This window comes from Phocoena sinus, chromosome 1 (assembly GCF_008692025.1).
Source record: "Phocoena sinus isolate mPhoSin1 chromosome 1, mPhoSin1.pri, whole genome shotgun sequence".
NCBI classification, from domain to species: Eukaryota; Metazoa; Chordata; class Mammalia; order Artiodactyla; family Phocoenidae; genus Phocoena; species Phocoena sinus.
In genome coordinates, this window is record NC_045763.1 from 100,397,996 (window position 1) to 100,418,659 (window position 20,664).

The 20,664-nt window shown below is 36.0% G+C and overlaps 1 protein-coding gene across 8 annotated transcripts in view; it reads right to left on the reverse strand.

Moving 5' to 3' along the window:
• Positions 1 to 345: 345 nt before the first annotated feature.
• The window catches only part of ST7L (suppression of tumorigenicity 7 like), a 70,729-nt gene continuing 50,410 nt past the window's right edge, over positions 346 to 20,664 (reverse strand). For 6 of the 8 annotated variants that reach the window (XM_032634838.1, XM_032634871.1, XM_032634847.1 and 3 more), the window contains 3 exons: positions 9,712 to 9,862; positions 6,576 to 6,668; positions 780 to 1,266 (listed from right to left, as the gene is read on the reverse strand). In XM_032634838.1, the coding sequence (XP_032490729.1) occupies positions 1,088 to 1,266; positions 6,576 to 6,668; positions 9,712 to 9,862 (423 nt within the window). In that variant the 3' untranslated portion in view covers positions 780 to 1,087. Of the gene's footprint in view, positions 1,267 to 6,575; positions 6,669 to 9,711; positions 9,863 to 20,664 lie in introns of all 8 variants that reach the window. The other 2 variants (XM_032634829.1, XR_004350375.1) reach the window with 2 other exon arrangements.

Consider the following 20,664-nt stretch of genomic DNA (forward strand, 5'->3'; position numbering starts at 1 on the left):
CCAGAATCAAGTGTAGTCTCAGACTCCTAGGCCTACAGCCAGTGGCAACTTAACACATTATACAGTTGATCTTCAGGGAAAAAGAGAAACCAGTGCTCTTACTACTGGTGCCAGAAGAAAACCAACTAATCTTTAAGGCACAAAATAAACTCCTAATGCAGGAAAAGAAAGTGTGAGGAAACAGGGAGTTAGAATGGAGGCACATAGACAAAAATATAGAAATTACATTACCAAGTAAGGCCTAGTATTTCTATGGTTCTCAGTGCTTTTCCATTTGGGAATATAATGAATTAACATTTTCTTTTGGCGTTTGAAGTCTTATTAGTTGGTAAAAATACAAAGATATACAAGACACATTTTTTAAAAGGCTTGGAGACTTACAGGGACTTATCTTTGGTAATTTTGCTTTGAGCCAGTGACATTAATTAACAGGTTTATGTAGAAAAGTAAAAAATCATGGGATACTCTAATATCAGTCCTCAAATACTTTCTGGACCTGGGTCCAGAAATGGGGAAGCAGTTCAAAACTAAAGGGTAAAAATAAAAATAAAGGTTTGTACATGGTTCTACACCCAAGGTTGGGAGATCAATAAGAACATGTAGATATAAAAACAGGGAGAAATTTTGAGTAAAGAGGCACATTCTGAACCCAGGGCAAATGTCGCAACTGTCCCACCTTACCTACTTATTCTTCATCCTAGTTGCAGTCTTGAATTTAACGTCCACCAAATCCTGAGAACTAATGATTTCTTTTAAATGGAAAAATCAAAAGGCTTCTGTACAAAACAAGGGATTTTTTTTAAATGCCGAAGAAAATGCATTTAAAAGGTGTGGATTATTCTTTAGCTAGGAACAAGGGCTATGCTTACCACCAAAAGTGATCTACAAAGACCAACTTTATAATGTTATGCCATTGTATTCTCTCAACTTCTAAGCAACAAAAACACAGCTCAAATCACCAAAATCTTATGTTTGACATATTTATGGCAGCAACTTTACAAATCAATTCCTGTAATTTACTATAACAAATATCTTCACTGCTCAGCTGGTTTAGCACAAACAGATCAGAGATGGTTTCTTGAGTGTTTTACAAATACTCTGCACAAGTCCTTGAGATCATACTTACAGCTTTAGCAAAAACACCCATGATTTCAGGAAACTGGTGTGTGAGAAGAGCTATCATTGCTGTAGAAGAACATAGTCCTGCTGTGAAATGGATGAAAAAAGGAAGCTCCTTCTTTGGGTAAACAGAAACATGATGAAACGCTGCAAGGGAGAAAAGACAGAAATGGATTTTATTTCAGAATACAGTGTAAGCCAGTTTTAATATTTTCAAATGAAATCCATGTATAAAAACTAAAAAGGAAAATGTTTTTTAAAAAAGGAACAAGAAGTCTCTGGTCAAGCAAGGGAGAAAGAAATTATCCATTATTTTCTCTAGCATCAACAGAACACCTACATAGCCAGACGACTGCTGGGAACTGGGAATAGGATGGCACTGTGGGAAAGAACAGTAATTGTAGTCATGCTGAGGTGGTTTTGAAGAAGAGCTTTGTCACTTATTAGCTGTGTGATATTGAATAAGTTGCTAAACCCTCTAGTAGTTGCTATGGAATTGTTATGATGAACACTATAAGCCCTTTATAAAGGTGTTGTTATAATTTTGATCTTTGGGAGCTCAGAGATAAGTATAGAGATCAAGAGACAGACGTGTGGTTGGAGATTTACCAGAACAATAAGTTAACAATTTTACCCAGTTATTAATAAGTGTCCTATATGTGGCATTTCATTGAGCACTGTAAAAATCTAACCAGAACACCAAAGCCCTAGGATTCTGAATATATATGGAGTCCCTTGTCTCATTTTACCACATTCGCACATTTACTCAGGTATTATTTTTCTAATGATTGGATATTTCATTACCAATAGTATTCAGGTAGTTTTATGTCATTTGAAATTTGAAAATACTTGAATAATAATGCTGAGAGGAGCCTATTACAATGACTGGCAGACAGCAGGTACTCAATAAATGTCTGTTAAACTGAGAGTTATTCTGGGACTTCAGTTGACTGCTCAGGGTTGGACACAAACCTAGGAATTCCTGATGTAATATCCTGCATAAGTAAGGAATGACTAATTCAGTGCTGAATTGAGGTCAGCTATAAATTTAACTTTTTAAAACATAATGATTCACAGGGAAGATTACACCTAAGTTTCCTTCAGTAGCCAGGATTTTTTTTAATGTCTTATACTATCTTCAGAAAGTGTATACCAAAAAGCAAACTCATTAAAAATCCAGAAAATTTCCAGAGCCTTGAGTCATGTTTAAAGTAAAAGCACACCAAGTCTGAATTTTTTTAAGTTAGAAACATTAGAAGCTGTGGACAACATTGTGCTTTCAGCACCCAAAAAAGCAGCAGTTCCTCCTGCTCTGTCCCTCAGCCATTAGAGGCCAACTTCTTCCAGCAAATCAAAAGATACAAACCATATTTGCAAAGACAGGGAACAAATACTTATATGTGCCAATGGTTACTATAATTGCTTTTGTGTGAGAGACAGCACAATTAATAATATTAATTAAACTGTAGCATTTTGTGGCTCACAAAGTGCTTTAATTTATATTAGTTTATTTTTTTTCAATAACCCTAGGAGATAGATAGTATTATTCCTACTTTTTAAGGTAGAAAACTATATAGCTTTAATAGGATAATTTTCTAAAATGTGAAATTTTTATACTGTAGGAGAGATCCAATTATTTCTTTTTGGATTGCTTTCCGTAGATTCATTTGTCAGTCAATGTTTGGCTAATACATCAAAATAATGGATGACTAGTACAGAAAACACTCCCTTGGAAGTAAAGTTCAAATTTCATCACTGGCTTGTAGAGAAAAATTTATCAGGAGGCATAAAAGACAACTAAATAGCTATGTGAACTAAGGGAATAGTTCAAGTCTGAACTTATGAGGTTCATAAGCAAATTCCAGAATGCTGTAAGTCATATCAAGGTTGAAGGAGAATTGAAAACAAAAAACATTAAGTACTCCTGGGTATTAAAACTCTACATTATTAAAACTTTGTTCATTCTATCATAGTCAAAGACAGAAAAAATACTCTAAGAATATACAATATAATCAAACTAAAACCCCCAGAATATCCCTCCTCTCCTACCTTCTAGAATTTGCAAATGAGTAGAACCCTAGAAATAATAAAGCCCTGCCAAAAAGCAAGCTCTCTTCTTGTAGCCTATGGCTCTGACAATACATAACAATAACAACCTTGATTTTATTCACACTACTATGAAAGACGGCCTTATATCAGTCAACCTCTGTAACGACTGGAGGGGGGGGCATAATTTTAGGCTAAATGTATTAGCCTAACATAATACACTCTTGTATACTGATGTTCCGCAATTAAAGATTCGTTCCTTTGCCTTAAATATCCTCGTTCCCATTAAAATGGAAAAACAATACCTACTATCACCAGCGTAATAGTAAAGGAAAAATTTCTAACACTAATGACCTTCTAATTGCTGAAGTCAATGGATTCTTCTCAGTAATTACCTTATTAAATACCTCAGATACTCCTCCTCACTTGGAAATTTTTTCCTCCTTTTAGTTTCTAGGTTATCTAGTTCTGGTTCTTGTCCTGTCTCTCTGACCACTCCTTCACTGAATCTTCTGACTCCTTATCGGCCACCCATCCCTTAGACATTTTCATCATGGTTCACCCATAGTTTACTTCTCACACTCTTTACAGTTTCCCTTAGTGATCTCATTCATGCTTAGAAAATGATGACTCCCAAGTCAAGTTTTGTGATGTAGAGAGATGCAGAGGGAATGAGATATTTTGGCAATTTCGTTTACTTGACCTGATCCTGTCCCTGCGCCACAGCTGATTGGATCAGGGATGAACACCTGGTAAATGTGATTTACTCTCCCAGAAGTTTTAAAAGTGGGATTGAGATATTTTTCATTCTTTATTATTTGCCTGAACTGATGATATGTAAACTTAGGGCTGTATGGGGGTATCAAGTATGGCTACATGAGTGTCTAAGAAGGGAAAGCCAAACTGCAAAGATTAAGATATAAAAATGAAGCAGATACACTGAGAGAAGCAGAAATGAGAGCTCATACAAAGAAAAGATGGGGAATGAAAAAAAAAAAAGTGAGAATAGGAGAGGCTGAAAAAGGCAGTCAGAGACAGAGATATACAGAAAACTGACTCCTGGAAGTCCTGATAGCCTTCTAGTTTCTGGTTCTAGTCTCTTCTGAGGTGCAACTCTAATTGTTGCCTTTGGGTTCCTTGAGATAATCCAGTCTTCTTCCAACAAATTCTCTTTATTTTAAAGCTAGTTTCAAGTGGCTCTCTTATACCCAAAGAATGCCTGCAACATTTACTATTTATATAACATATATATTTAATAATATACATATTATATATAACTTACAAATATATCTTAGTCCCATATATGTAGAGATAACAAAATATAAAGGCTATGTATGTATATGTTAAATAGATTAAATAATAAAATATTTAAGCATATACACACCTACATACACACACACGGATATGTGCAACATACTCAAAAATAAAAAACCCTGGGAGAAAAATATCAGCATACTCAAATTCCATAATCTCTCCTAAATTTTTATCTGTTTGAACTTTTCAGCTCATTAAGTCTGATGTTGTAAAAATGCAACTTTTCTTCCTAGACTTCAGTTCTAATGGACCCAGAATTGTAAAAACTGTGGTATAGATTGATATCGTAAGAGGAAACTAGCGATTATAACTTTCAGCATACTTACCTATCAGTTAAATTTAAAAAAAGGAAAATTAAACAGAAATTTACCAGCTCACAGAGAAAAAGAATGAGTGGATGATAAGGCAGCTGAGACAAAAAAAAAAAAAAAAAATAGTACAGACTATTCTTTCAAAAGTTTGGCTTCCTGAAAGCAGGAACTAGACGAAAACACTCTCAGCAATCATAACCCGATGTATTTCTGGTTCTCCTCCTGACTCTTTGACTGCTCTTTTTAAAACTGGGAAGTATAGTCCCTCCAACTTCACTCTTCTTTGTAAAGATGTTTTGACTGTTCTGGGTCCTTTACTTGGCAATATAAATTTTGGGATCAGCTTGTCAACTTGTAGGAATTGTACTGAATTTATAGATCAATTTGAAGAGAACTGTCATATAAATTATACTGGGTCTTCCAATCCATAAACGTGGACTGTCTCTCAATTTACTTAGATTTTCTCAGCAGTATTTAGTGGATTTTAGTATACAAGTCTCACACTTCTTTTCTTCAATTTATTCCTAAATTGTTTGTTCTTTTTGATGTTACTGTGATTGGAACTGTTTTCTAATTTTCATTTTGGATTGTTCATTGCTGGTATATAAATAAACGACTGAGTTTTGTATAATTACATCCTGCAACCTTGCTGAACTTGTTTATTATTTCTAGTAGTATTTTTATGGATTTCTTAGGATTTCTTGCACAGAAGATCATGTCACCTGTGAATAAAGACAGTTTTACTTCTTTCTTTCGAACATGAATGCCTTTTATTTCTTTTTCTTGGTTGACGGCATTAACTAGAACCTCTAGTACAATGCTGAATAGAAGAAAGCAGACATCCTTGTCTTGTTCCTGATCTTAGCGGGAAAGCATTCAGTCTTTCACCATTAAGTATGATCTTAGCTGTGGGTTTTTCATAGACGCTGTTTATCAGGTTGAGGAAGTTCCCTTTTATTCCCAGTTTGTTCAGAATTTTTATCATGAATGGGTGTTAGATTTTTGTCAAATGTTTTTCTGCATCTATTGTCCTTTATTCTATTACATTTTCAGATGTTAAAGCAACCTTGCATTTGTGAGGTAAAGCCCAATTGGTCATGGAATATAATCCTTTTTACATGTTGGTGGATTCAGTTTGTTAACATTTTGTTGAAGATGTTTGTGTCTATATTCATGAGAGATATTGTTCTATAGCTTTCTTGAATGCTTTTTGTTTGATTTTGGTGTCAGGGTAATGCTGGTCTCACAGAATGAGTTGGGGAGTGTTCCCCAACTCTTTATTTCTTAAAAAGAGTTTGTGAAGGATTGGTATTATTTCTTCTTTAATTATTTGTAAGATGACCGCTTTTTTTTTGCGGCACGCGGGCCTCTCATTGTTGTGGCCTCTCCCATTGCGGAGCATGGGCTCTGGACGCGCAGGCTCAGCGGCCATGGCTCACGGGCCCAGCCGCTCTGTGACACGTGGGACCTTCCCGGACCGGGGCACGAACCCATGTCCCCTGCATCGGCAGGAGGACTCTCAACCACTGCACCACCAGGGAAGCCCTTTTTTTTTTTTTTTTAATATCTTTAATCTTTGTGTCCTTCATTGCATCTAGCACAGGGTTTTACCCAAAAAATATGCAGGAATGAATTAAATTATGCAACTACATCCAAGAAGTGGCTAAAACAGTATTTAAACAGCATCCTGAATTTCAACCAGAGGTACTTTTAAAATGGGAGAATACTATGAAAAACAATATCACAACTAATTTTAAATTTAGGAAAACTTGAATATTTACTTACGAGGTAATAGCTCTCTATCAGCAGTCTCTGTGCAGCTGGGATAAGGATAAAATAGATGGCCTTTCTCTAGTGGGTATGGAATCATTCTAAAAGCTGAGTGAAAAATAAAATACATATGTTGACATTCAATTCAATCTCACTTTCATCCTCTACTACAATCAAAGCTATTTTGGAGACGTATTTTTATTAAATTTTCACATAGCGTTTTATTTTCTTTTTTACAGAGATATTTTAGATGAAAGAAACAAAGTACGCAAAGGAACAAATAAGGAGAAGAATAAGATCTATATAGAGAATCATGAATGGTCTGGCTGAAATAAAAAGGGAGTAATGGATGGTAAGACTAGCTGTGTCCTTCTTGCCTCAGTCTCCTTATCACAAACACAATAGACTTAACTCTCCACGTGTGAATTCCACTTCTTAGGGAAATCACATAACTGTTGTAGTCATAACTACTGGCAACCTAAGAGTTCTCAATGGCTCCTAACTTCATATGTGAGCTATCATCAAGTTTTCTGTGAGCTTAATTTAGATCAGGGGTCACCAAAGTATCTAAATTAAGCCTAAAGGGATCACCTTTGGCCACACCTGGCCCAATGTTTTTGTAAATAAAATTTTATTAGAATACAGCTATCCTTGTTCGTTTATACATTATATAAGGCTGCTTTCATGCTATAAGAGTTGGGTAGTTTTAACAGAGACTATGGCCCACAAAAACTAAATATTTTACCATCTGGCCCTTTACAGAAAAAGTTTACCCATCCCTCATCTAGATTATCATCAACTCCTACAAACTTCTGAAATCCTTATTGACCTACTCAACTATCAAAGATGAGATAAGGTTTTTGTTTTTCCCTTAGTCCTTGGCTCTAAAAACTTTTGTTAAAATATGGATTTTGTTTTACTACAATAAAATATAGTGATTTTTCCAAAGTCACAGAGCAAATCAGTGGCACTAGGAAATCATTCATCAAGATGATTATTCATGAAATACAGAATAAATCATATACTTATTGAAAACTTCCTATGTGCCAAGCAGAACACTAGGCACTGAAGACACATACAAGGTGAATGAGATAGAGCACCTGGTTTTGAGAAGCGTACAGACTACTGGAGAAAGAGCAAAAGAAAGTCTAATTACCCCAAAACATCCAGCTCCTCAGTTTTAGTAGTCTCGCTTTCATTAATCTGTATATTGTCAGTATCAAGCACAGTGTCTGACCTCAGCAAGAATGCAGAGGTTCCCAAATTTTCTTGGTTCAAGGGCATGTGGTGTCCTTCGTGTCTCAGTAATTTGCTATTGATGCCCCTACACTGAAAGAAATATCTAACAATTCCACTTATTAAGTAGTGGGTCTGATCAACTTCAAAAGTTTTTGTTCTAACAACTTAGCAGCGATATGAAAAAAATACACATAAATTAATGAAAATAATAGTTATTTTATTTTTAAATAACCATCATTTCTTCCTAATGGGATATATGAGCCTGTTGGGCACTGCATAATTTCTCGAACCTTGGAATCACATTGGACACCACTATCCTCATTTCCTGTTCCACACTGATTTTTGTGTGGTATTTCTTTTAATCACAGCAACTAACAAAACCCAGCTTTGCAAAGCTATGACAACACTGAAAAAAAATAGAGAATGGAGAGCTATCTAATGTTGAAACCGTGAACTATCTAGAGCTACAGTTTGAATGGTGTATTGCTATGTTTCTACTAAAAATTTAAAATATCCCATGGCACTCTTGTGAATTTGCTACAATACCCAAAGGTGCCTCAGTGTAAACTTTGAGGAGGTTAACCAACTTTAGTGAATGAACATTGAATTTATTTTTGAATTTTCACTGACAGGTGATTTTAAGAAGTTACAAATGAGAGAGATCTGGTAGTTAGTGGAAAATAATCCACTTCTCCAAAGAAATGTATGAATAGCCAATTAACATATAAAAAGATGTTCAACATTACTAATTATTAGGGAAATGCAAATCAAAATCAAAATGAGACACTACTCCACACCCATTAGGATGCTATTACCAAAAAATCCAGGAAATAACAAGTATTGACAAGGATATAAAGAAAGTGAAACCCCTGTGCATTGCTAGTGGAATGTAAAATGGTTCAGCTGCTATAGAAAATAGTATGGTGGCTCCTCAAAAGATTAAACACAAAATTATATGATCTAGCAATTCCACTTCTAGGTATACACCCAAAAGAAATGAAAGCAGGAACTTGAACAGATATTTATGCACCCACGTTCATAACAGCATTATTCACAATAGTCAAAAGGTAGAAACAGCCCAAATGTCCATGATGGATGAATGGATAAACAAAATTTTGTATACACTTACGATGAAATATTACTCAGCCTTAAAAAATAAAACTCTGACACATGCTACAACATTATGGTAAGTGAAATAAGCCATATATAAAAGGACAAATATTGTATGATTCCACTTATATGAGATACCTAGAGTAGTCAAACTCATAGAGACAGAAAATAGAATGGTTACCAGGAGACTGGGGAGGAGGGAAGATTGGGGAGTTATTGTTTAATGGGTAGAGAATTTCATTTTGGGGTGATGAAAAAATTTGGGGGAAGGATAATGGTGATGGTTGCACAACAATGTACATGTATGTCACTGAACTGTACATTTTTAAATGTTTAAAATGGTAATTTTAATGTTGTATGTATTTTACCACAATTTTAAAAATATTTTAAAGAACCAAGTTGATATCAGTAATGAGGAAAATAGTTTCATGTTGTACACATCTCAAAACAAAACCAAAAAAAAAATCCAATTTTTAAAATATTAGAACAATAGCTAACCACATTAAAAAAGTTATAAATGAAGGGATATAAGTTTCCATTCTTTCCTTATAAATACTTAATTTAAGTGAACATACAGCAGAATACCCAAACAGTTTCTCATTCTGCTTTTCCTAAATGTGGCATTAATATAAGCACATTACATGTTTCTTCTACCAGTAAACCAATAAACACCACTGAGTTCACTTTGAAACCAATCTGAACAAGTCCTTAAAGAAACTCACAATCTCATTACAAAAAGACTGCCTGTGAATGGAATAATTAGTCAGAAAGATTAGTGCTGCATTTGGAAAAGAATACTTACTGCCTTCCCATGTACACTGTAACAGATTAAGAGCACCTTCTATTCGCTTCCAGTGCTGAAGATGAAAGAAAGCATAGGCAATTGCTTCACTATCGCCCCGTTTCAGAATGTGTTCTGGAGGTAAAATGAGACTTTTCATCTCTAGTAAATACTAGAAAAATAACACACACACATAGACACACCACAGAAAAAAAGAAAAATTATGCTAAATTCAAATATCCACAAAAGTGTAGATTCAAATTTTATAAAGTTAATTTGATTTTAAAAACAAACAAATATTAAGCTAGTTGAAATGACATGAAGGTCCTACTGACAAAATGCTTATAGAAATGCAAATTCCAAAGATCAGAACATTCCTATAGGTAAAAATAAGGTAATAAATGGCTTATGTGTGACTTTACTAAACACAAATGGAAACTCAAGCTGAGGAAATAATGTTGGAGGAAATTACTTACTTTTCCAAAGAAGAATAAGTGTAAAAAATTATAAAACACAATTTTGGAATAACACGTTGTGGCAACATTCAGTATTTTTTCTTTACTTCCCTTCTATAGTGAAGGAATTTAATTGTTAAGAAGTTCAATTAAATTAATATTTACTGAGTGCAAATCACTATGCTTGTTAGGGAATGCCAAAACACTATTCTCTAGAGCTTCCTAAGGTAATGAGAAAGACAGATTTCTTTTTCTATTTTCTCGGCCGCACTGCACAGCTTGTGGGATCCTAGTTCCCCGACCTGGGATTGAACCTGGGCCTCTGGCAGTTGAAAGCGCACAGTCCCAACCACTGGACCACCAGGGAACTCCCGAGAAAGACAGATTTCTTAAGTTAAAAATTTTAACCAGACTGGGACTTCCCTGTGGTCCAGTGGTTAAGAATCCACCTTCCACTGCAGGGGATGCAGGTCTGATCCCTGGGTGGGGAACTAAGATCCCACATGCCTCGGGGCAACTAAGCCCGTGTGCCACAGCTACTGAGCCTGCGTGCTCTAGAGCCCATGCATCACAACTAGAGAGCCCGCATGCTGCAACTACTGAGCCCATGCGCTCTGGAGCCCGCGCACCACAATGAAGGGTCTGCACACCACAAGGAAAGATCCCACATGCTGCAATGAAGATCCCGTGTGATGCAACTAAACCCTACGCAGCCAAATTAAAAAAAAAAAATTATAACCAGACTATGTTAAGTGTTTCACTAGAGGTATAGATGTATATAGGAATATGGATAGGAGGTATTAATTTTTTAATTTAGTTTTTAATAACAGCTTTATTGAGATATAGTTCGCATGCTTTACAGTTCACCCATTTAAAGTCCACAGTTCAATGGTTTTTAGTATGTTCACAGATATGTGCAACCATCACCACAATTTTAGAACATTTTCATCACTTCAAAAGGAAACCCCAAATGTATATTGGTGCAGCCTCTATGGAAAACAGTATGGAGGTTCCTCAAAAAAACTAAAAATAGAGTTACCATATGATTCAGCAATTCCATTCCTGGGCATATATCTGGAGAAAACTATAATTCGAAAAGATTCATGCATCCCAATGTTCACTGAAGCACTGTTTACAATAGCCAACCTAAAAGTCCACTGACAGATGAATGGATAAAGATGTTATACATATATACAATCGAATACTACTCAGCCATAAAAAAGAATGAAATAATGCCATGTGCAGAAACATGGATGGACCTAGAGATAATCATACTAAGTGAAGTAAGTCAGAAAGAGAAAGACAAATACCATATGATATGACTTATATGTGTAATCTCAAATATGACCCAGGGACTTCCCTCGTGGTCCAGCGGTTAAGAATCTGCCTTCCAATGCAGGGGACGCAGGTTCAATCCCTGGTCAGGGAACTAAGATCCCACATGCCATGGGGAAACCAAGCCTGCGTGCCACAACTACAGAGCTCATGCGCTCTGGAGCCTGCGTGCCACAACTACAGAGCCCACGTGCTCTGGAGCCTGCGTGCCACAACTAGAGAGAAGCCCGCATGCCACAATTAAAGATCCCCCATGCCGTAACTAAGACCTGACACAGCCAAAAATAAAATAAATTTTAAAAAATAATAAATAAAATAAAATAAAATGAAATATGACCCAAGTGAACTTTTATGAAACAGAAACAGACTCATGGACATAGAGAACAGACTTATGGTTGCCAAGGGAAGAGGGGGTGGGGGAGGGATGAATTGGAAGTTTGGGATTAGCAGATGCAAACTATTATATAGAGGATGGATAAACAACAAGTTTCTACTATATAGCATAGGGAACTATATTCAATATCCTGTGATAAACCATAATGGAAAAGAATATGAAAAGAATATATATATGTGTATAACTGAATCACTGTGCTCTACAGTAGAAACTGACACAGCATTGTAAATCAACTATACTTCAATAAAAATTTTAAAATAAGGAAACCCCATACTCTTTAGTTATCACCCTCTACACCCACAATCCCCCTAAGCCCTAAGCAACCACTAATATACTCTCTGTCTCTATAGATTTGCCTATTCCAAATATTTCATACAAACAGAATCACATAATATAGGGTCTTTTGTGACTGGTTTATTACAACCCATGTTGTAGCATGTATCAGTACCCCATTCTTTTTTGTGGCTGAATAATATTCTATTGTATGGACAGACCACAGTTGTTTATCCATTCATCATTTGATGGACATTTGGTTTTCACCTTTTGGCTATCATGAATAATGCCGCAATAAACATTTGTGTATGAATTTTCATGTGAACAAATGTTTTCATCTCTCTTGGGTTACCTAGGAGTGGAATTGCTAGGCTATATGGTAATTCTATGTTTAAGAGGTATGAATTATGATTTAAACCACTTGATAGAATTTGGGATTTGAGCCGATATATAAAGACAGGTGGAATGTGGATGAGCAGGTTGGGGGGTATGGTGGGGAGAAGAATAGGAGGACATATTCAATGTACGGGGACAACTTGAACAATTTTAACTCTTGAGACTTGAGAGCATACTGCAAGATGAGTGAGTGTGCCTGTTAAAGAAGTTATGACCTATCAATTCTTATTCACATATGAAATTAAATTCTAAACTCTTGAAGAAAATACTTGCCTTAATATTATAATCCATAACAAAAGCAGCATAATCAGTTACTGCACTAATCAAATATACTAATTACATGAAGAAAGATGCAAAATTACACTTGTACATCATCTTTACTATTAAAGTGGTCAACTTAAAACAAAATCTTTTAAAAAATATTTAGTTAGCTAACTACTTCTTCCAAAGACTGAGGCCAGAGTACACCTCCCCTACTAGACTAGGTGTGAAACAACCTCTTTGGGTTTCAATAATTTGATACCAAATTATGTGTCATATGGTCCAAACCACATTAACATCTATTATAAGATATAAAAAGAGAAACATTCCAAAGGTGTCTTAAAAGACATATTCTCACATTTCAAATTCTAAGTTCCTCAGGTCGTTACACAAGCTAATAAGATAAACAACATGAATTAAACAGTTGAATGTGTGAAACACTTTGTAAAACTACTACAAACAGGAAGAATTCTAAAAATAATTGAAGTGGTTTTAAATTTTAAGCCTTAGGTTATTAATCAATACATATGTACTCATGGTATTAATACATCTAAAGTAATTTTTCTTTTTTGTTTATGGAATATGCCTTTCCAACACTTACTGAGCTTAATGCTCATCTTGAATTACTCTTATTCCTATACCCCAATAAAGGTGAAATTAAAAAGCAAAAAGACAAAAAGAATAATTACTCTTAGTCTTGATGTCTCTAGCTCTCTCCTCAAAGTGTAAGAATGCAGTCTGCTTATCAATTTATTTTAGCAGATGTCACAAGCTATGAGATTATTTACTAATCCAGTTTGGGGACTTAACATTTCCCATTCAGTTTCTTAAAGGAATGCAGCAGAGGTTGTGTCCTGGTCAAGCAAAGCCCATTTGCTGCCTGGCTGGGTTCTCTACCCTTAGTGCCTTGGGCCTATATTCAGGAGGGTAATATTCTTTCTAATCCTCTTTAATCCTTGCCCATTTTTTAAAACACAGTAAAAGATCACTCGCACCAGGCGACTGTGGGAAAATGGACTCAAATAGCTGACCTCTGACACGACTCCTTATGCTCTTTGCAAGTGCACTAAGAGCTTCTTCAGTGGGAAGCAAAGAAAATGAAGCAAACACAGTGGAATCTCCATCATAAAAAGAATATCTTATTTTCAGAGAGGTTTAATACTTAAACCAAGTCCTTTCGATTAGAGTTCTGTTTTATTTTACAGATAAAAACATCTCAAATTATTTTCAATGTGTTTTAGAACCCTGAAGCTTTAGACTAAACCGTATCTTGGTAGCCACTTAGCAAATGGTAAGCAAAGATATTAAGTTAATAATTATTGAGTAAAACTTATAAAAAGTATCAACTTAATATATCTAAAAATACTTCTGTTAATAGCAACTATATATCTATACTTTCACTGAGTAATAATCTAAGTGACAATTCAGAATCAGATACGGTACGTTTATTAGGAAATAATACTTCAGGATTTTATATTAAAAATCTTCACTATTTAATCATTAAAAAATTGTTTCCTTATGCTACCTTATTTTTTATTATCATGTCTTACCTACCAGCAAATGTCCTCTACAATTTGACTTCAAAGAAATTCTTATTTTTCAGTTTCTGAAATAGGACAGTGAAATAAAATTTCACCCTCAAAATATAAAGAAAAACTTTCAGTTTAAAGAAAATATACTTAGGGACTTCCCTGGTGGCACAGTGGTTGAGAATCCGCCTGCCAGCGCAGGGGACACAGGTTCGAGCCCTGGTCCGGGAGGATCCCACATGCTGCAGAGCAACTAAGCCCGTGTGCCACAACTACTGAGCCTGTGCTCTAAAGCCCGCAAGTCACAACTGCTGAGCCGGAGCGCCACAATTACTGAAGCCCGCGTGCCTAGAGCCCGTGCTCCGCAACAAGAGAAGCCACCGCAATGAGAAGCCTACGCACTGCAATGGGGAGCAGCCCCTGCTCATGTCAACTAGAGAAAGCCCGCGGGCAGCAACGAAGACCCAATGCAGCCAAAAATAAAATAAATTAAAAAGACAAAAAAAAAAGAAAATATACTTAAAATATGTAATTATAGGATTATTACTCACTTTATCTCCTCCACAAAGTGCTACTCAAGAATTTCTGCTACCCAGAATAAGGTGTAGTCACTACACAATAGAAACCATAACCTTCATATTCTACTTCAGCACCTAGTATATTACACTATCCAAAGCAGGTCCTAAAATAATTAACTGACTGGATCTGATATATATAGCTTAAAATGTCTTCAAACTCATACCTTTAAGTATTTCAGTTTTACTTAAAGATATTTTCTAACTTTCTGGCAAACTAAAAACAAAACAAAATGAAAACAAAAAAATTCAGCTATCAAGACTTTAATTCTGTAGGAAGAAGAATATGAAAGGTTAAAAACTGACGGGTAATTTGTTTTGTTTTGGTCTCTTTTTTTTTTTTTGCTTATAGAAGTACATGCTCACAGTACAAAAATGCAAACATTAGAGAGTTACACAGAAAAGAATCTATTACAAGATTGGAGAATAAAAGAAAAAAGGAAATAAAGATAATAATCTGATTTATGTTTGTCTGGATTTCTTTTTTTTAAGCATAATATACTGATTCTACTTTTCTTAAATATAGTATCAAACTGTTACGCAACTCACTTTTTACTTCACAATATATCTTGTATATCTCTTCCCATCTCTATATAGATCTAACTCATTTAAAATATAGTACAGTATTCCATTAAAAGCTGAGTTCTTGGGCTTCCCTGGTGGCGCAGTGGTTGAGAGTCCGCCTGCTGATGCAGGGGATGCGGGTTCGTGCCCCGGTCCAGGAGGATCCCACATGCCGCGGAGCGGCTGGGCCCGTGAGCCATGGCCGCTGAGCCTGCACGTCCGGAGCCTGTGCTCCGCAAGGGGAGAGGCCACAACAGTGACAGGCCCGCATACCCCCAAAAAAAAAAAAAAAAAAAAAAAAAATTAAATAAAAAAGAAATAACGTCATGCTGAAATTGTACTACTGTCCTTAAAAGGCCCTAAGTGACATAATGTAGCAAAACTCACAAAATATTAAATGGCTTAAAAATTTGATGGGATCTAAAATTTTATTTTCTTTACCTCAGATAGGTCTTTATAGTAATGCAGATCTAAATTACAAACATGTTTATTTACCAAACATTTATTGAATGCCTGTTATGTGCTAAGTAGAATATCAGACATAAAATGATGCTAAGACAAGAGTCCTGCTTTTTAAAAAGCTCACCAATAACTAAGGGAGAGACATAGAAACAGACCAAAAGAAAAAAAAAAAAGATGATTAAGGTACTAAAGAAACAGAAGAAAGAGCCATTATCTCTGCTTGGGAAAAGTGGGAAAGACACCTCTACAAAGGAGGCAACAGATGAGCAGGATCTTGAAGAATGAGTAGAAACTTGCCAGGTAGAGAAGAGACTGAGCATATGTACAATGGTAGGGAGTCATAATGAGACCTGGCCAATCCAGGGAATAGTAGCACTGGAGGTAAGGAACAAGGCAGAAGTGGTGAGGAGCGAGGCTGGAGACAGATACTGGGCCCAGACTATGACGGGTTTCTATACACGCAATACTACGGGGTTGGTCCTTATCGTATAGGCAATAGGGAACAAGCAGAGCCCTTTAGGCAGAGTAAGATTTGCTATTTAGGTGGATAACTCTGGCAATGGCCAGAGTAGAGAGGGTTTGATGGCAGGGAGACCACTGAGGAATCTGTTTTAATGGTCCAAACAAAAGATGGTAGAGTATTTGAGATTACTGTATTTCTACACATACATATCTGTATGTTTAAAAATGCACAGAAAATGTCTGGCAATATATACACCAAACAGAAACAGTGGTTACGTGAGAGAAGTAGAATTGGGAGAGAAGAAACAGGGGATTTTTTACTTTATAAACTTCTAAAGGGTCTGAATTTTTTTTTAAAGCATTCATTACTTTTATAACAATAATAATTTTTAAAAGAATAGGGCTTCCCTGGTGGCGCAGTGGTTGAGAGTCCGCCTGCCGATGCAGGGGACACGGGTTCGTGCCCCGGTCCGGGAAGATCCCACATGCTGCAGAGAGGCTGGGCCGTGAGCCATGGCCGCTGAGCCTGCGCGTCCGGAGCCTGTGCTCCGGAACGGGAGAGGCCACAACAGTGAGAGGCCCGCGTACCGCAAAAAAAAAAAAAAAAAAAAAAAAAAAAAGGTAGTGAAGGTGCACAATGAGCAGTGACAGTGGGGATGGAGAAGATGGCTAGATCTGAAAGAGATTTCAAAGGTCATAATACGAGTTGGTAATTTGGAAAGAGCAGAGTAAAGGTTAATTACAGAAGAAAATAATAAAGTCGTAAGTCAGAATACAGAAATAAGGAAGGAGAGGCAAGCTGGAGAAGAGACTAAAAAATAAATTAAAAAAAAATCAGTTTGAGACACATTAAAGTGTCTGAAGTACTTATTAGATACCCAGGTAAAAATTTCCACAACTAGATAGAAATGCAAATCTAAAGACAAGGAAGGAAGCCAGAGTTAACATATTTGGAAATAACTGTCAAATAAAATATAGTTAAAGACATAAACCAAGGCTGGTACCTAGTATGTGCTGCAGGACCTTCCATATTACCTCCAAATCATCTTCTTGTTATATCTGGAAATTGCGTGGGCCAATTTTAACTAGTATTCAACTATGGACAATATACTCAAATAATTACTCAAAGTCTCTTGCTTTTCACTAAAAATATTAAAAATTAAAGCTACTTTGGAAGCTATAGTTAAAAAGACATAATGATGTATGGTCTGGTGGTATCTTTTATAACTCTAAATCCATACCTATGCTTACGCTCAAATTCACTTTAATTTTGAATTGCTTTGATCTTTATAATTTATCTCTAGATTACTTTGTTTCTATTACTTTGCAAATCTTACAACAGCTTTTGACCAAAAGCAATATAATTCTGACCTGAAGTAACGATAATGCTTTAATAATCTTCCTCTTAAAAGCAGAGGTTAAAGAAAAATCTCTCTGAAGGCATCTGAAATTAAGGTACTTTGCTCTTGATCAGTCATGCACATCAAGACCAATTTATCTCTCCAATTAGTTTTCTCAGTGCACATTCTATGAGATTGGACAGGCAGGCTGAATGCAAAGATTCCACATGGAGGTGTATTATAAGGGAGACTAAAGAAAGTTCCCAGATAGAAAGTAAACAACTGCTGTATGAATAAACTGAAAGAAAACATGATACTACCTAGCAGCCTCAGGGGCAAAGGGAAAGTGATCTTATATTAAAAGGAGAGGGATGGGAGGCTAAACAGGGCATGTGCTTCAGGAAAATGACTTTCCAGATCATCCTACAGAGCAGCATCTCAAGAGATAAGCATTTCATATCTCAACCCTTCCACCTGGGCCACAGTACAATATAATGGAAACGCAAAGGCCTCACTGTGCTCTAAGTATGGGTCACAGATTTAACACTACTTCCCTTTTCTCCCTGTAGTCCCGCTATGCCACTCAGAATCTCAACTGAGTGCCCATCTCCCTCATCTTTTACTTATGCTGCTATAATATAAGTAGTCTGGCCAAAAGAAATGTAAGCCCGCTGCTAAAGACCTAGTACCTTCTCTAATGGATGGGACTCATAACATCCTACGGGCTTCAATTTCTGATCAGCCAGAATGGATTTTACCTTTTATGTATCCATTTATTTTTAAAATTCCCCTTGCACTTGTAAAGGCCTCCTGGCATGGTCTACTTTCTTAGCAGCACAATACCAAAACCAGTTTTATTGTAAAATAAGAATAATCTTAAAAAGCCACAGATAGCATATTCCTAAACATGTACTCAAGTTGCAGAGATTTATTAAACAAGGTTTTGTTTTGTTTTTAAATGTTCTACGTCACTCTTCCCTCAAGGGCTTCTTCTGGAAGACATAAACTGTCCTCAGGGTATTAAGTAATTCAAATAAGTTAATTCCTAACTGTCTCACCTAACCATCTTCACCTTCACCCCATCTCAACAAAGGAATCCCCCAAATCTTATACACTCTAAAGCACTAAACTAATATTTACAAGGAAAGAGGACACACTGGAACAGCTTAAACAGGAGGAGAAAATGGTAACAGAGTATAATAAAGCAGTGATGGCCATAATAATCAATGCTGTTGCCTGACACTCAGACATTGTGTTGAGAACTTCACATATATCATCTCATTTAATCAGGAGGCATGATATCTTGACAGTGCTTTCCATGTTGAGGCAGATTCTTTTTTCTTTATTGAGGTATAATTTAAAAACAGTAAAATGCACGGGTCTTAAGTATTCAGTTCAATGAGTTTTAACAAGAGACTTCCCTGGTGGTCCAGCGGTTAAGAATCCTCCTTCCAGTGCAGGGGATGCGGGTTTGATCCCTGGTCAGGGAACTAAGATCCCACATGCCGCAGGGCAACTAAGCCCGCGAGCTTCAAATACTGAGCCCGAGTGCCACAACTACAGATCCCGCACGCTCTGGAACCCGTGCACCACAACTAGAGAGAAGACCAAGTGCTGCAATGAAAGATCCTGAGTGCCACAACTAAGACCTGACACAGCCAGAAATAAATTAAAAAAAAGAAAGAAAGTAGACAAGCAACACCATCACCCCAGAAAGTTCTCCTTTCCAGTTAATACCTCTATCCTGACCACCTGAGGCAACCACCGTTCTAATTTCTACCACAATAGATCACTTTTGCCTTTTCTTGAATATCACATAAATGGAATCATTCAGTATATATTCTTTTGGACGCTATATTTCTAAGATTCATCCATGTTTTGCTGTACCAGTAGCTCTTTTCTTTTTATTGCTAAATTTTTTTCTCTTGGATGTACACCTTGGAGTAGAACTGGGTCATAGGGCGAGGTATATGTTTAATTTTATAAGAAATTGACAAAGTGGTTGTATCATTTTATATACTGTTAGCAGCAATGTACTAGAGTTCTAAATGTTCTACATTCTTACCAATATTTTATCAGTATTTTTAATTACAGCCATTCTGATAGGCATGATACCTTGTAATTTTATAATGCATTTCCTTGATAACCAACAATGGTGAGCACCTCTTTATGTGTTTATTGGACATTCCAATATCTTCTTTTCTGAAGTATCTGTTCAAGGCTTTTGACCATGTTTTACATTAAAGTTGTCATTTTATACTTATATATTCTGGATTTGAGTCGTTTGCCAAACAAACAAACTGGAAATATTTTTTTTCCTATTTGTGGTTTGCCTTTTCATTTTTTTTTAAATGATGATGATTTTATTTTTATTTATTTATTTATTTTTGCCACACCGCACAGCTTGCAGGATCTTAGTTCCCCAACCAGGGATTGAACCTGTGCCCACGGCAGTGAAAGCACGGAGTCCTAACCACTGGGCGGTTGGGGAATTTCCTGCCTTTTCATTTTTCTTAACACTGTCATCAGTGAGAAGAATTTTAAATTTTTGAAAAGGCCAATTTAGAATTTTTTCTCTTACAGTTAAGTGCCTATTGTGTCCTAGGAAATCTCTGTCTACCCCAAAATTTCAAAGATATTCTTAGATGTTTTCTTCTAGATGTATAGTTTTAGCTCTTACATTTAGGTAAATGATCCATCTCAAATTAATGTTTATGTATGCTATGAGAATATTTCATGATTTTCCCCCCATTCAGACATCTAGATGTTCCAGCACCATTTGTTGAAAAGAGTTTCCTTTCCCCACTGAACTGCATTGGTACTTTTGTCAAAAACCAAATGACAAAATACATATAGATATATTTCTGGACTTTCTATTCTGTGATTTTGTTTTTAAAGCAAGTATCTCAAATTTAAATCTAATAATAA